At 35.8% G+C, this 17,757-nt stretch overlaps 2 protein-coding genes across 2 annotated transcripts; both read right to left on the reverse strand.

Moving 5' to 3' along the window:
* Positions 1 to 499: 499 nt before the first annotated feature.
* Positions 500 to 3,751, reverse strand: LOC132633259 (AP-3 complex subunit delta). The gene has a single exon (XM_060349550.1). The coding sequence runs from the start codon at positions 3,614 to 3,616 to the stop codon at positions 773 to 775; it is 2,844 nt and encodes a 947-aa protein (XP_060205533.1). The 5' UTR covers positions 3,617 to 3,751; the 3' UTR covers positions 500 to 772.
* Positions 3,752 to 4,687: 936 nt separating this feature from the next.
* Positions 4,688 to 15,132, reverse strand: LOC132633260 (histidine--tRNA ligase, chloroplastic/mitochondrial). Its single transcript, XM_060349551.1, has 11 exons — positions 14,745 to 15,132; positions 13,297 to 13,392; positions 12,891 to 12,979; positions 12,592 to 12,721; positions 10,343 to 10,435; positions 8,935 to 9,009; positions 7,734 to 7,851; positions 6,847 to 6,989; positions 6,549 to 6,677; positions 5,185 to 5,348; positions 4,688 to 5,057 (listed from the first exon to the last, which is right to left on the reverse strand). Exons 1-11 carry the CDS (start codon positions 15,057 to 15,059, stop codon positions 4,919 to 4,921), a joined length of 1,491 nt encoding a protein of 496 aa, XP_060205534.1. The 5' UTR covers positions 15,060 to 15,132; the 3' UTR covers positions 4,688 to 4,918.
* Between the last annotated feature and the right edge of the window lie 2,625 nt (positions 15,133 to 17,757).

Below are 17,757 nucleotides of genomic sequence, written 5' to 3' on the forward strand. Positions count from 1 at the left end.
TTTTCCTTTGATTGGCATTTGCTGAAAGAACTGGCTTTTTCAGTTATAGCACCGGTGTACAGCAATCCTACAAGTAGCTCGTTCTTAGGTTCGACAATGTCAAAAGAGTTTTTCGCGCAAATCTTTTGTGCATATTTTTTCTCATGACCATAATCTAAGCATGTCCATATTCTCTTCTTTTCCCTGAGTTATCATGAACTCTCACCAAGCGTGTATTGGCATCATGATGAAAAATTACAAGCATCATATATCTTATCTACCAACTAGAGGAGATTTACTGTGCATTTATTGAACAATCCTTTAGCTTTTTCCATAGTGTATGGATTAGCCCTCTTTTATTCTTACCAGCCTCTATATCATTTTTATTAGGGCAGTTACAGTGACTATAAGCACACTTAGTTTTGATTTTGGAAAAGCTCTTTGTGCCTGTCTTTTTACCTTTCATCAAACTAGCAAAGAATGTGAGTCCATGCATGAATACAAAGATGAGAGACGAATAGAAAAACAAATAGAACCAAAGGATCATAACCGGTCAAGGCCTTGTAAAGGTTTCCTTGTACAAAGTGTTAAGAAGTCAAAGATATACCCTTCCCAAAAAAGAGATTTCACACAGTAAAAACCAGAAAAGATGGAGAAAACCCACTTCACCAATTGCAAGTATAACAAGTAACTAAAACAGAAAAAAGAATGAAGTGTAATGTACAGAAGAAACTCACCTAAGCCGTAGTGATCAAATTTATCATATTGATGATCAAGATCCCAGCCCTCATTGCTACAAAAGAAAATCAGGAATAACATTTGATTGTGCTGCTAATGTTAGAGCCCCATCCGCCCTTTGTCGGGATTTATGCTTGCCATGGTGATGGCTAACCTTCTGCTTATCTCCCTCTTCATGTTCATCTCTATCTTTTGCAGTACTTCTATGTTTCTTCTCTTTACCACGAGAATGGAGTTTGCTTTTTCTCAAATTTGCATTTTCTAGTTCAGAACTCTCCATTGATTTAGAATCCTCTTTTGGTCCGGAAGACTTGTCTATATCCAACTTGCCCTTCTGTCTTCTCTTACTTGATGACTTGTCAGACTTCTTAGTTCGTGATGATGATGTTGCTTCATCACCTAAAAGAACATCTCTCACAGCACCAGAGATTAGGTCATCTTTTAACTCTACCTTTTTGGCAGAGATAAAAGGCCCATCCCCATCATCCAGTTTCACCACTACTGGCCTAGGCCTTGCTTGATTTGCCTTTTTCTTAGTGAATAGAGATTGTTCTGTCAGCTTAATCAGATCATCAGCCTCATCGTCAGCATTACTTCCAGTCTTAAGGTCGTTAGCAGGTGGATAATCATCATATACCATCTCCTTTTTCTGTGACTGTAAATAATATAGCCCATGGCGTTTGCGATGCTCAGCAAGAAGAGATGTTGATTCAGTTGATTCCAATTCTTCCTTACTTTGTCGATCAGACATGGTAACATCATCCTTTTCTGAGGAAATGGATCTTCCAAGGGAGAAAGAAGTAGGTATATGCAACCCAAAGTCACCACATATGGCATCCAGATCATCCAGACTTTGATTAAGCACCATTCCTTCGGGCATAGGTACCTTTTCCTGAGAACTTGCTGAAACTGGACCAAGCTCTTCCGAAAAGGCTTCAGCAATTAGTTTGATCATTTCATGAGTCTTCCTTTGTCCCTTGTCATTATCTTCTTCCCTTTTCACCAAGTAACCAGGTAATTCTTCTCTTATCAGTTCAACCAAACCAAGGACATTTCTTGATCTCTCCAGTAGCTCGACCTCATGGCTTCCTGCTAGTGGCCCCAACGTTATTTCTACAAGATTTAATATGTTAATGATAGATTCTTCAGTGATTGGCTCCACCTTTAAGGAAGTTGAGGGAAACCACTCATGAGTAATAGACATATCCTCAAAACTCTCTGTGTCACTATCAGCAACTGGTCCAGTTCTTACAACCTGAGAATTCTCCTGCATCAGATCTGCCACGCCTTGGAAAGCTGAAGAAATAACTCCCTTGGTAGAAATAGAGTAATGCAGATACAAGGTTAGTACTTTGAATGCAGACTGAATATATACAGCTTTTATTGATGATGGCAATAAACTGGTTCTTGGTTGCAGTAGTGCTTCCACAATTTCAGATGGATTTTTTGAAAATTGAACATACTCCCCTGACACCCAAGCAGCTGCTGATAAAATCCTGTGTAGGAAAGGATTGCCAAGCAATGCAGGATCAATTAGCAAATCACGGCCAACTCGAACAAGTTCCGGTCTTGCATCTTTAACTCTCATACCTATATCCACAAGCTGGTTCTCTATTTCCTCCCCCTTCTGACAGTGCGGAATTCTCACCATTTCCCCAAGAAGTGACACATACCAATCGAAATCCACAATTATCTCATACACATTTTTTGAACAAGTCAACAAGATGCAACCCAAAATCTCATTACAGAACTCCGGGTCTGACTTAAGAGCATAATTAATCAAAACCTTGCAAAAATCCACCACATTATCCTCACTAACCATAGCCAAAACAAGCTGCAACGCCTCAAGTTTAATATTCACATCCGCATCACTTAACGATTTAATCACAAAATCCTTATTCTCCATAACCGCCCACAAATGCTTCGGCGCAACAATAGTAAGTGCTTGCAAACCAAGATACTTAAGATTCGGATCATCTTCATTAAAAAACTCCTTAATCTTCCCAACAGCAAGCCTCACCGCACTCTCATGCTCACTAAAACTACTAACAATCGTCCTCACACACTCAAAAGCCAACGACTTCGCCCCCGTTCTCTTCAAATGATCGCAAATCGGCTCCACCAACCTCTTCCCCAACCTCGGTTCCAACGGAGCCAACTTCACGAAAATCTTCAAAACCTTAATCAACAGCCAATTATTCCTCGAATCGACCAATATCTTATAAAACTCAGGCGCTAACGGTAAATACGACTTGGGTTCTTTACAAGCAAGCTCACAAAATACACCAACAACAGCACATACAATCCCCAAATCATTATTCTCCAAATTTTCGACCAATCTCTTAAAACAAACCCTAACCGAATCCGGAAACAACTCAAATAACCTCAAAACAAGAGCAATAGCTTTCTTCCTAATATTCCCTTTACTACTATTAAGTAAAATAAACACTTCAGGTGTTAAATCCCTAGCTAAATCAGGTGTACAAATATAATAAATGGCATGTAAAGCAAGACTTACTTCATGCGAATTATGTGATTGAAGGTCTTTACGTAACTGATGAGTCAGCAAGAGGATGACGTCAGTAGTTAACGGATCGAACGATAGAGATGCTGCCAGATAAGCAATGCGTTTAAAATTGAAGTGTTGTGAGGATGAAAGTTCGATTGCGTGGAAGGCAGCAAAAGACATGTCGATGCCATATAAGGAGTGGAGGTAAGTGAGTTTTTGGAGAGCAGTGGCTTTGGTTTGTTGATCTGTTGATTTGATTTCCTTACGGATTTCATCCAGGGATTTGGAGATGAAGGAGGATTCGTCGCCGATGTAGAGACGGAGACCTTTGATTAAGTCTTCTAAAGAACGTTGGAACAGTGAATCCAGAAGTGAAGAACCACCGGACATATTGTTGAATTCAGTGTACAGTACTTGTGTTGAGGTTCTTTACGAGGATGATGACACGGTAATTGTCAAATTGGGGACATTGCTTGGGATTTAGTTGTTGCCCAAAAAGAAATCCAATTGTAAGCGACAAAAGCGAGCGACTTAAATGCTATTTATTTATAGGGAAGCATTATTTCACAAATGCCATTATGTATTTAGAAAAATGCTATATTTTAGGTCGTATTTTAAAAAATGTGATTCATGAATTGTTGTTCTGTAAGTTGTATTTTTAAATATTTTCAAAGATGTGAACTATAAGTTAAATTTTTAAAATGTAATTAACAAATTACATTTTTAAAATGTGATTAAGTTAATGGCATCTTTCAGATTGTCCATTAGTTTTGGAATTCTTACACTATAGAGGGATTTTTCAAGCCAAAATTGCACATTATGGGGGGCAAATTCCCGAAACAAATATTGCCAGCACATGTGAATTGCAATTTACTCGTTCGGTGTTTACTGTTTAAAAAAAGCAAACGACATTTTGCTAAGATATTTCGTGCTTTTAATTAGTATATATATTTATATATAGATTAAAGAGTACCTTTTTTGTGTGTCATAAAAGAGTACATAAATCGTATAAGTAGATTTTCCACTTACATTCCTTTCTCTAAAGACTATGCATATTTTTCTGTAAAATTGATAGGGTTTACAATCACAATTTGACTTTATAATGCAATATAGGAAGCAAATAATAGGGTGATGCATGTAGTGAAATACCTTTCCCGTATTTAACTGTTGATTTAGTTTATGCAAAACATAGTAGAAGATATCCGTGTATACACTTGTACCATAACACAGTTCTGCATCCCACTTCGCCCTGGTACATATTCAATTTTGCCGCTAGTTATTTAGGCTTTCCCCCTCTCTAGTGGCAACTAATTTGTTATTGTCGTTAGAAACTTATAACGTTCATGTATATGAAGTGTACGATGTACATAATTTCTAATTTAGAAAATCTCCAACTTGCCTTAAATTATTTAGAATTGGAATGAGATGCAACCTAAGCAGGGCCGAAATCATAGAGAGGACTTATAAATCGAATTCAGTTAGTTCTAGACCTAGGCCTAGTTATTTTAATTGATATTACACAGGCAAGAAAATTTTAAGCCTGAAGTTAGATAAATGGGTTTCTTTCACCAAGATAAGAAAAATAACAACAAAATTTCATGCCTCATCACTAAGAAAAACAGCTAAATAGGCAACTTAGCATCATTATAAAAGAATGGGGAAAAAGCTATTTCATACACCAAGACTCCGTTGTTACTCCAATTCGTCTAGTCTTATCTCCAGTTGCTCACCCGTTGAAAGAGTCTTAACATTGACCATACCTTTTTCCCATTCAGCCTTTCCGACCAAAATCAATCTGCGTGCATTTATCCGTGCCGCTCGCTTGAACACCCTTCACAACAAGTAATGGAAAATTGGAAGTATGAGCTTGAAAGTGAAACAACAAAGACCTAATGAAGGTATATTAACAAAGAAATAGAGAATCTATAGACCATAAGCATTAGAAGAATAGCATGTACCATTTAAGTGGCTTGTTCTCCAAAACCAAATCAACGCTTTGCCCTTTTTCCCTGAGAATGGTGGCCACTGCAGATGCCGCACCTTGAAGTTCCTGATCCAGTGAGCAGACAATGTTCTCTACTTGGAGGCTAAGTTCTGGTAGAAGTCCCCTTTCCTTGAGCAGCTGGAGTATCCCAACAGGGAAAGCACAAACAAATACCGTTTAGACCTAAATTTTCTAACAGAAAACATACAGATGAGTCAAACAAGCTAGAACAGGTTTGTTCCTGCAAACATGGTGGTTCTCAAATTGAAATTATGCAATATAGGTATGTATTTTACCGCAGCACTTTCATTTCACTGAATCCAAACTAAAATGTTGAATATAGCGTATCAGAAAAGAGTTACCTTGAAGAAACATATTATGAGAATAGCTGTATGCAATACACTGACAATGTTGGAGGCAAAAATTGTTCCTAAGTAGTGAATAAGACAGCTGCTGTTATGTTTGAACCTGAAAACTTAGGAGTCTGGTTAGAGAATTTGTTTTCTTCTCCATTTTCCTTCTCCCAATAAGTGGAAATGTTTTTGCCAACCTCTCTATCCTTTTCCAGACTACTTTTTCCCAGCCAAAGTGAAATTAAATTAGGTGTTCTCCTTTATCTTTTACTTTAGTGATGACGCATTGTCAAAATCTATCACGAGTGCAAGGGAGACATTTTCTAGACATTACATAAAGAGAACTTGTTCCCTTTGCTGACACGTTTCAATAACAAACTTGTTTTTCCTCCACTCACATACTCAAACTTCATCTCTATCAGCAAGACTTGCCCCATGTGAAACCCATCTTAGTGAAAGTCAACTATTCCGTTAACCAAAAGGTTATAAATCTCAGGAAAACAAGCAGAGTGTAGAAAGCAGTGTAAAATTGTCGTATGACTGGTAAAGATATGAAAAGTTGAGAAGACTGTCTTGGTTGTAGCCCTTCGTGCAATCACATATGTCAGATAAGGTGGTGGTGATTGTCATTTGGTGCATGTTGTGCGCATATGTGATCTATTTAATGGCATATGCCTACAACGGCTACAAGTGTTACATATGCAGGTTAATGATACAGTGGTGGATAAAACAGTGTCCGCGATGTTCAGAGATTAATCGATTTTAAAAGAACCAGATGGAAAACTGAGAATGGTAGTGTTTGGAAGCGAAACAGGCAAAAAGTCTCGTCTGGACAATGTCCATAAAGTAAATGTGAACTTCCACCTAAGTTCAAAGTAGAAGCAGTTCATGGTTCAATTGGAGAACATATTAATTTTTTATCCATAGCATCCCGCAAAAAAAAAAAAAAAAAAAAAAAGGACTGGAAACAGGAAGTTTTACTCACTTCTACTATTACAGCATCACCAAATCCAAATCCACAAGCTGGAAGATCATCGCCTCCAAAGGTAGACAATAGCCGATCATATCGTCCCCCACCACAGATAGCCCGGAGCTTTCCTTCACGATCAAATCCCTGCAGGAAACTGTAATTACTCAATGATGTGGAAGAGATACCCTGTTTGCGAGCAAATAGTTTACCAGTAAGATGACTCCAACAAGCAGTTAACCAATTCCAAGTCTTCTTGAAATACACTTCCATGCACAAAGTTCAGAATATTAACAGAAAATATCTTGAGTCTAACCTCAAAGACAATCCCAGTGTAATAGGCCAAACCACGGACAATTGAGGCATCAAACTGAAGCCACTCTGAATAGCCATACTTTTCAGCAAGTGAGAATAGTTGCTTCAAATCAGACAGTGCTTCTCCTGAGGCCCCAAGTTTCTCTACGCAAACAAAACGGTATTAAAACCAAGATCACAACCTCCGAGCTATAATATTTGCTAATACATCAATAGAGGATTTCAACTGTTCCGTCTCCAACACGGATAGAAATACAATCTTCATCTGGCAAAGTCACATATGATCAAGAAGTGGGCATCTTTGTAGAAGTTCTATCACTTTGTATTCTTGTAAACAGTCTACAGCCAGACTAGACAAAACTGTGCTGCAATTCGTACAACTTTCATGGATCCACTTCCCGGGTGTTTAACAGTTTTTACTAAACAAGAAACTTACATGCAATAAAACTTTTTTTATATAAAACTTCAGAACTGAATAGATTATGGTACATATTAAGGGGTATTTTGGACCATGCATAACACTTTCAACCCAATTATCTTTTGAAAATATTTAATAAACTAACAATATACATTCAAGTCTCAAGAATTAATTTTGATGGGATAGGTCAACGTAAGCAGCTAGTGGATTTTTTACCCATCCAGAAATTCTATGCACCCTCCAACAGCTAATTTAATATTTTCTACTGTACAACTCAGGTAATATACAAGTCACACTAACTTGTTGATGATCACCTACATTAACTACTAGACATGTATGGATGAAGGGAATAATAAAAAAACAAGTGAAGAAACAAACTCCAGGAGATGACTATATTAAGAGACTTCCTGAGCAACAAATAGAAAAAGACCATAGGTAACCTTAGTCAAATAAATGCTGTAACGGCCAACCTTCTAACTTTGTCAAAGACTTCAGTGATAGGACTTGCAATAGCTCTTCAATAGCTACCTCTGACATATCCGCAGACTGCAGATCTTTCCTGATATCATCCATTGGAATCTTTCCGATCTATTTCAGCCAACATGGTAACAGAAGTTGATCAGAAAAGGAGACTGGAAAGTACATAGGAGATAACAACAACAACATACCCAGTGTAATCCCACAAGTGGGGAAAGTATAGTAGGAGATACGTAAATCAATTATATTATAAACAACTGGCTGTTCATTAATTAGGCCCTCACCAGAGTCACCGAAAAATAAAATAAAAAGATTGAGCTCCTAGCAGAAAAAATAATGCTAGATTCTTTTTAGCATAAAAGGGCTCTAGCCTCCTTTAAGCGGTAATGCTAAAAGGAGTAGCTTTGAAAATGAGGGATAGCACCTAGGGGAAATGACTCCACCTCCAACCTTAAGGCTGGTAGTTCGGGTCACCAAGAGAGAGAATTCGGGAACAGGGACTCCAGGTCAAGGGGTTTGTGCTTGGATTTACCAGGTGAAAAAAAATGAATACAGACTAGTTTTAACAGAGCTTTGGAGTTTCTTTTTCTATCTCCTTTACTGTAAGCTTTTCTTTTTAATTGATAATCATTTTTCTTGTTTTTTTAAAAAAAAAAATTGAGGGGGGAAGGTTAACATAAGATCCAAGAAAAATGGAAGATGGAGTTTCAAAATATGTGTATATATATAATGCATTTAATGCAAAAGAAGCAGCTCAGAACCAAGAGCAACCAAGAAGCATAGCTGCTATCTCACTGATGGTGATTAATGTCAACAGTTAGTGCAACTTTCTTCGGGCAGAGGAAGAGACAAACTCCCAAATACTGAAGCTTCAACTAGTCCATTGGATTTATAGAAACAATGTTAACAAACTACCAGTGAATCATATAAGCACGCACAACTCAGGTATAAGTAAATTGCTACCTTTACTGAGGATCCTGCCAAGACATTCTATTCAATAATTTACATTATTTTTTCTAAGCAAGTTCTATAGAGCGATTATAAAACCAGTAAAGTTATATGGGAGTGAATGTTAAGCTTTAATAATATGAAAGTTAAAGAAATGACTAGATGCAATCACAGTAACTAGTATGTTCTACTTTCTGGAATACTATAGATCAAACAAGAGGAACTGAGTTGCATTATCAAACTGACCTTGTCTATAATGATGCAAACTCTACCAAACATGTTTTCCGCGACAGAATAGCACCTCAGCACTTCTTGCAAGACCTATCAAATAGCACAATACGGAGAAACAAATAAAAAAACAATGAAGTTGTTTAAGCCGAAATAGCACCATAAAAGAGAATTTGAATAAGAAGAAACTGCATCACAGGCATAATTCTCATACTTATTTCCAAATAGATTTGCTTAACTTCCATCACATAAGCAAATTCGTTAACTCACTGAATTTCACTTCTTCCCTTTTTCCACTCACTTCCAAGCCAAAATCTCTGATAAAACACCTAGGAGTGACATCATTTTGGTAATTAGGAATTATGTAATGCCTGTCAAAAGGCAAAAGAAGGAGCCACCTGAATTCCTTAGACATTTTCAAGCCTCATCCACCCATTTGTCAGACTGATGCTAAGCTAAACAACATCATAACTTTATTTATTTTTATTTTTTAAAAAGCACTAATATTTTTGCATTTTCCAAGAATATGACATCATCAATTTAAAGAACAAGTTATTTGTAAAACTTGAAATATTACCTAACTTGATAATAATCTACTAATAGATCATCTTCTTTTCAACTTTCTAATAGATTTCGAAAATTTTAAACAACATAAAAGCTGCTTTTTTATTTCAGTTTATGGGTGTTGAAGACATAATTAAGTTAATAAAAATGTGCTCTCTCTAATAGCTTAATCTTCTAGATTAGATGCGACACACTTCAACATAGTATCAAAGTCAGACGCATCTCAATTTCTTGTTTACCCAATGTTAGGTCACCATGTAACATTGTCCATGCTCCAAATAACCAATCCTACTCGTGGAGGGTCTTATTGGTTAAGCAATCGGTTGTTTGTCTCCTTATATGGTTTTGGGTAATCCTAACATAAGCTAGCTTTTGGGGTTGAGTTAAGGCAAAAGGTCCATTTCTTCACAATGGGCATTACAATTTACAAGTAGCACAAGTCACCAAGTAACTACAGATCTATCCTTGTTTCTTGATTTAATTTGTATATTATGGACGTAGTAGAAAAGGATGTGACTGGAATAACGGTTTACAAGCTGGTTTTCGAGTTAACATGTCATGTTTGAACCTAAGTTCCAAATAATTTAATATTATAAAAGGATAGTGGCAGTAGTATAAAATATTGCATTAGTAGCATATATTTCAGGATTCACTAAGTAGAAAGTGGGTCACCTAAAGAAATGACAATAACAAATGATGAATCTTCCATTATATGATATTGACACAAAACAGCATTTAAATTATGTGTTCTTTCGCCACATATCGTTTCAGGTAACTGAAAGTCTGAAATACAAACAAGTAGCAAGAACACGAAGAGTTCTGGCGAATAACAGAAAGAAAAAATGTAGTTTCAAGCAGATACCTTTCTACTAGAGATCTTAAACCCAACATCTGATGCTGTGAGGCCTATGCGCTTGAAGAAGGTAATAATTGAAGATATCAGCTCTGCTTCAGCCTAAAAGCCAGGAATTAGAAATAAATTTGGTGAGTGAAAATGCGAAATTACCATCTAAGCCATTGCATTATATATTTAAAGCTTCTCCAGCAAGAAAACATCTTTCTCTAGAAAAGCTCAGAACTTACATGCAATGGAAGAGTGAAAAGAATACCTCATATAGGCACTAAAGATACAAGTTAATTTGAATCAAACAAGAAAGTTACATTCAAGAAGAACTTTTCACAATAGTGATCAAGATGCTACTGATGAGAACTTAACCCGATTTAGATATAATGACCAGCAATAAGGGGAACTGTATTTGATGTTGACTGATTCAACCCTTGAAGTTGTCTAGTTATCTCTCTCCAAGTCTAGTGTTTGTGTTTTGTCGTTATGTTGCTAGGAGAATTTATATTAGTTGATGTCTTAGGGTTTTGTCCTGTCAGCTTTGGGTTTCTGTATGCTGTTTATTAGCTTTTCAGAGCCACAATGATCAAACTTGGAAAACCGATCTTGGCAAGCAAATTAAGCAGACAGAAACAGGAGACCTGTTAGAAGACAGGATAAACCTATGCCAAGCTGCCATCGATCCTTGCCAGGTCTCCAAGTTCTTCACGTCTTTATGTTATCTATAAGTGACACTAAAAGGTTTTAGCAGGCTTTTACTGTATAATATTTAGGAAAATTAAGTGAGAACGCAAGTTGGTTTACCTATAATGTACCTCAACCAAGACATGAAATTTTGAAATACCTCGAATACATACATCTGCAATATTCTCCCCCATAAACCTGGTTCATAACCTTGCAGACACATTTCTGATTATTTTCATCGATCCTTATCCAGCTAGTAAATCTTTTTCCTCTTTTCACTCAGATTATTTTCTTCAATCCTTATCCTGCCCATAAATATTCTTCCTCTTTCAACCAAGAGAAATGCTGCTGTCATTGCTAATGTCAATCAGCTCAAATGACTAACCACTAGCCAGAAAATATGTTCATCTTTCCATTTCCTTTATGCTGGTCAGATATATTTTTTGTCTGCATACACTAGGCTTAAGTTACTCTGTCATCAGGCTTACAGTCTGAATGAGAAAGAGGCTAGATACTTTATTGGGGTTGCTCAGTTTCCGGAGAAATCGTCTGTAACTTCAAGGAGTTTTGGCACATTACACAGAGAGAGAGAGAGAGAGAGAACTGTCTTTTCTTGTCTCAAGGTGTTGTTTAGAGGCATCATTCCTCCTGCTCCTCTCATTCCCCAATTTAATCTGCACATTAGTTTCTTATAATCTAATTGTCTCCACATCACGACAACATCACCGTTTTCTCATGTCACAAGACCCATGATGTTAGTCTCGTATGATCTCTCTCCCCTCTCCTTTTATAGGTCATGATTAATGTTCAGTGCTTAAGAATTTGTTTCTCAAATTTAAATTGCCCCTTGTGATAGTATTATGCACTCATGTTAACAGATTTGTGCACCATGACAACCATATCAAAGTGCTCTAGCTTATACTTGCACAAATACAACATGTGGGAAACCATTTCATTATCTGTCTACGTTCCTTGGTTCGAGTCTTACCTCTACTAATTATTATTTAACAGAAAAGGTGAAGAGCGGAAAATTAAGTAAAGACGACATCACTGAGTAAAATGGCCTAACAGAAATCAAGCTCTGTCCACATCAAATAACTCAAGACTTCAATTTCATCCATGCGAAGATTTTGACTCAAGAACCAGAACTATATGATGATATTCCTTTTGCCATGAAATATCATCATATAACCGAAAACCTACCAAGAATTTTTCACTTGGAACATCTTTTATTAATAAGGATTCCACTTGGAACATCTAATCCTACCATATCTTCAGACTTAGATTGAGGCATAGTTGACTAGTTGCGGTTTGATATCAACATTACATAGACTAATTCTCAAAGATCAGCAGCATTCAGCTAGGTCTAAATGGGGTATTTATATAGCAGCTGCTACATGTAAACAGCCAAGTATAAAGTTCCAGCAGGTGGCAATAATTAAAATTTTTAATGCTTTTTTTTTTTAATAAACGTGGTGCCCATGGTTCTGACCCTTCATTGACCACTAGATCACACTCTTGGGTGCTTTTTAATGCTTTATAACAGTGGCAAGGATCAACTAAACAGATAGAGCTTAACCTACCGTTACATCTGATACACCAATTATATCCATATTCCATTGGTAATGTTCACGACGTCTTCCCCTGGTCATTCTCTCATAACGCCAGCACTGCCCAATAGCAAACCATTTTAATGGAAGAGATACAGATTTTCTGGACAGAAAAAAACGTGCAGATCAAAATGTGGCATCCCCGCCTGGATACAAAAGTGTAATAACGTATAAATGAATGGTGAACATTGAAAAGTTGCAATAATTCTTGCTTCGCAAGTCGATGAAGAATCATGACTCTCTAAGGGCAAGTGAACAAATTAGACATTTACCCTTTTTGTATCACAAGTCTTGCCAATGAAGGAGTCAGCTCGGGCCTCAATGCAACTCGACGGTTTCCACGGTCCTCAAAACAGTAAAGCTGCAAGATAGAAAGAGAAACAAATGATGTCACAGTTCATCACATTTCATTTTCTTTCTTTGCTATGCTTGAGATAACATAATAATTTATGCAGAACGAAACATGCACCGACTACTAATTGCCTAGGAGTGAGCTTAAGAAAACCTCTAATATACATTTAATGTTAGCTATTTTGATTCAGCAAAATCAACATGTCCCTCGTCAGAATTGAGCTCTGAATCCAAGGTCTCGAAGTATTAAAGCATCCAAGAAATAAAACCAAACATATGCATGTAGTGTGTCAAAATTCACAAGATAACAAATGAACAGGTCAAAACCTGGTCTCTAATTTCCTCTCCAGCCTTCCTAATATATAGAGCCTCTGACTCTAGCACAGGAAAATCAACCTCTTCAAACCCGAATTGCTGCGATACCTGAAATATAAGAAAACAAATAAGCAACTATACAAGGGCAGCAGCAGCAGCAACAACAACAAACAATATACTCCTTCCGGTTCAAAATAAGTGTCCACTTAGCCTTTAGCACACCCCTTAAAAAAATACTAACTCCTAAAAGAAATAGGCATTTTGACTAAACTACCCTTAATTGAATACTACCTATTACTCCCACTGTCCCAAAATAAGTGTCACCTTAGCCAAAATTACGCCTATTAAGAAATCAATAAGTACAATATGAAGTTTACTAAACTACCTCTATTTCTTAGATGTCTTTCAAGAATTGAGCAATATTAAAGAGGACTACAGTCAAACCTCTCTATAATTGTCATTCGTTATAACATCATTTCACTATAACGGCCTAATTTTCTCCTGAACCGATTTTTATGTTATATTTTACTTCTCTATAACAGCAATGGCATTCATTATAGCGGTACATTCTTTATAAAATTACCTCTCTATAACAACCACACTCAAATATTGTGTAATAATATTTTGTAAGAAATATATTATCTATAAAATAAAATTTTAAAAGTATTTATGATATTCATCATTAATGTCATGTACATAGTAAATTTCAAGTACGAATATCTAAAAATCTTCAATTATACTATTAAGTTCTTAGATAGCCTTCAAGGGAAAGCTATTGAATTCCCTTTTACTGAAAGTTTGAACAAAAATCTTCATCAGTTCAAATGTTATATTATTACTAAGAGACTGGAATTTATGAAATAATCTACAATTTTAGAATTCTTACATCAAACTTGAAAATTTAAATTTTCAATTAATTTTAAATGCATATGTTCCTTAGATTTTATTTCTTTATCGGTATGGTATAACTAGTTATGAATTTCTTAGTAATTTATTAGTCTTTTCAATTTTTAATTAATGAAATATGAAAATCAATTGAGATTTTAAAATTAACAAGTATTTTTGGTTTCGTTTATACTAGCATAAAAAGTTTTAAAAAAAAAATTGTGTAGTTTTATTTATAACAGCTAAATGAAATCTAAAGCCCACTATAGCAGCATTGAAATTTTTGGACAAACGCTGCCATTATAGAGAGTTTTGACTGTACTTCTTTTAACGCTAAGGGCATAGTTGGAAACAATTGCTAATTTTTGTCTTGAATTACTAAAGTAACACTTTATTTTTGGGACATTTTTTTTCCCCTAAGGTGACACTTATGTTAGGGATGGAGGGAGTACTACTAACGTGACACATTGGGATTTGGTCACAAAATACAAAGTTAATTCCTCCTTGACTATGTAAATGAACGGCTAAGTGGAAACATATTGAATACCGGAGGTAGTATCAATTTATATAAGTACCTCTGTGAAGTGATGGAAGAGCCAATTGCGGAGGCGCATGTCTTCAGGTGGGAAATCTCTGGTACCTTTAGGAGGATTAACATCTATTTTCTGAGCAGTATCGTTTTCAACTGGAGGCGAACTAACTGAACCAGACCGGCCTGTTCGAACATTCTGGTTTGCCGATGATAATGAAGAAGTAGAGCAAGCTCTGAGAGTATTATTATTAATGCGTGAAAAGAGAGAGATGTTAAGGTGGTGACGGCGGAGTGAGAGAACCGCTGTTGAGAAGAGTGGATGCTGGAGAAAGAGGGAAGAGTTTAAAATTGCTGGCATGTTTTCACCGGCTGTGTTTTCGGCTAAGTTATCCGCTCTCCACGAATGTTTGGGGAACCTTCAGAAATGAAGAGTAGGATTTGAAAAGATTTAAAAAAGATTTGGGCCTACAATACTTCAAAATACCGTAATATTTTAGTTATTAGTAGTGTAACTTGTATTATACACCACTTTTTTAATTTAAAAAAAAAGGTGTTTTCATCATGTATTATTTAAAAATCAAATGCAAGTACATTAATAATGATAGACGGAGGGATAGTATGGCATTCCATCGAATCAGACATAGAAGCAGACGCTTTAGCGAGACAGTGAGCAATTTCATTCACTGATTCCTCAATAGACAACAAGGAGAAAAACGGTAACTTTGAGAAAAGTTTTACAATCAAAATCTAAAGCATCAAGCTAAGAGTAATTCGCCAAATTTCCATCCAGAGCTCCCTTCATAAATAGATTATCAATTTTCATGACAAGTTTGTTGTACTAAATCGCCCCTTTAACCAAGTAAGAGACTCACACTCCTATGATATCAACCAACAAAGGATAGCAATACAGCCAAGGAAAAAAAAAAATCCAGCGATAAATTGACTCAAGTAATCACGTAGCACCATACCTACCCCCACTAAACCTGCATGGATATTGTATGAGGCATCGACATTACATTTTATTGTGGAAAGCGGAGGCAATTTCCATTTAGTCGTCATAGTATTCACGATGGCAATAGGTATCTCGTCCCTCAAATTGGCATTCCTCCATTCTTCTAGTTCGTTCTTCGCACGCTAACCGCTTAATAATGCTGATTTAATCATTTCTTAACCATTCTACCCTATATATTTAAAATATTTATCATGCCATGGGAGAGAGATTCTTTATTCTTCCCATAAAAATAAATTAATGTTAAATTCCCGTTTATGAATATTATAGTAGTTTCTTTACATAAAATGTATTTACATATTGTTATATTTTTTAAGAGGATAGATAATTTCATATCCTGTTTTGGAGACATTTGTATGTTTTATGTCAAATCAATATAGTTCTGTCCGATTTTTAAATCAAGTATGATGCATTCATCAAATAATTTGTGTTTTGCAAAAGGTGAACTTGATGAATGGATCAATTTTGTCACTCGTTTATAATCAAGCTAATAATTCCCTCCCATTATTATAGAAGTGGCTCATATGTATCCTTCGTTAAAGATTAATGATTCTTTTATTAATCTTATTGGAAGAAGGATTTTGGATTATCATTGAGTCACCCGGTGGGAACGGGAATAAAAGTAGAAAGTTAAAAGGGTGGGAGGTCGTATTGTGGTGTCTTTTAGATAACGTATCTTGTACTACTAAAAATAATTAAAGGCTAATAATCAAGGGTGTGGGTTCCATTCGTGTAAAAGGGTATATATGGCACAGAGTTGTAATGAGAAAGGTAATATTGACCCCAATTATTAACGAATGACATAATTGCTCCATTTCGTGAATGTTAAAGCCTTTTCCTTTGTAGTTGTAATCCTTTTTTCATCAGTAGACAAACATTTGCCACTTTTAAAAACATAATGGATTAATGTCTAATGCTTTAATCCATAGATCTTTATTTTTGCAGGTCTTCACAAAAACAACAACAACATACTCAATATAATCTCACAAAGCGGGGTCTGAAAAGGGAAAAGTGTATGCAGATATGACTCCTACTTTGAATTTTGAGAGTTAGAGAAGTTGTTTCCGATAGACCCCCTACTCAAGAAAAGCAATTCAAAACAGTCTAGAGAAGAAAAAACAAAAATGAAAAGGCTATGACAAAATGCTATATAGAGAAGTCTGAAAAAGGAATAATTACTATCAAAAATTAATACGATAATTGAAGTACAAGAGACAACAAATAATAACACAAGTCAAAGAGCAAGAAACTACAACGATAATACTACGACTACTAGTATGGAAGGATAAGCGGGACAATGCTCAACTACCTATTAACTTTCTACCCTAATCCGTGACATCCATAACCTTTTATCTAAGGTGATGTTCTGAGTAAGTTGAAACTGTGTCATGTCATGTCTAATCACCTCTCCCCAATACTGCTTTCACCTACCTCTACTTCTATCGAAACCATCCATAGCCAACCACTCACACTTCCACGCTGGGCATTCGTGCATCTCCTCTTCACATGCCCAAAACATATCACCTCACTTCTATCATCTTGTTCTCTACTGAGGTCAGTTCGACCTTATACTAAATATCTTAATTTCTAATCCTATCTCTTATAGTATACCCACACATCCACGGCAAAACATCATTGTAGTTTATTATATCAATTCCTGTTAGTTTGAACAATTTTGATGATTTGAATAAGGTCAATTAGAATCGTATTTAATGAGAAAGGTAAAATTTTAAAAGTGAAGACTATACATCATCGGAATTTATAATTTTTGTGAACAAATTTAACAAGTATTTATTTGTATCTTCCATAGGTAACCTCAATTCAGGCCTTAATAACCAAATTAAAAAAAGGAAGAAGAAGATGATCCATTAGAAGAAATTTGATAATGAACATCTTACATGTGAAGCAATTTAAAAGCATGTGTCACTAACATAATGTTCAATAATTCTGTCACAAGTGAAAAAATACATGCAATTATGCTAATTAAATACACTCAAACAACTAGCGCGAGAAACAATATAAAAATCTAATTATTTACTAATAGTAT

The sequence above is a fragment of the Lycium barbarum genome, chromosome 3 (assembly GCF_019175385.1).
Source record: "Lycium barbarum isolate Lr01 chromosome 3, ASM1917538v2, whole genome shotgun sequence".
Taxonomy (NCBI): Eukaryota; Viridiplantae; Streptophyta; class Magnoliopsida; order Solanales; family Solanaceae; genus Lycium; species Lycium barbarum.

Bases quoted from the DNA above. Each gene is read 5' to 3' on its own strand.
- LOC132633259 (XM_060349550.1), bottom strand. From the start codon at position 3,616: ATGTCCGGTGGTTCTTCACTTCTGGATTCACTGTTCCAACGTTCTTTA.
- LOC132633260 (XM_060349551.1), bottom strand. From the start codon at position 15,059: ATGCCAGCAATTTTAAACTCTTCCCTCTTTCTCCAGCATCCACTCTTC. The intron at 12,980-13,296 runs GTTTTGACCTGT...TCTATCTTGCAG, and splicing joins GAGAGGAAATTAGAGACCAG to CTTTACTGTTTTGAGGACCG. The intron at 9,010-10,342 runs GTATCTGCTTGA...GCTATTTGATAG, and splicing joins TTAAGATCTCTAGTAGAAAG to GTCTTGCAAGAAGTGCTGAG.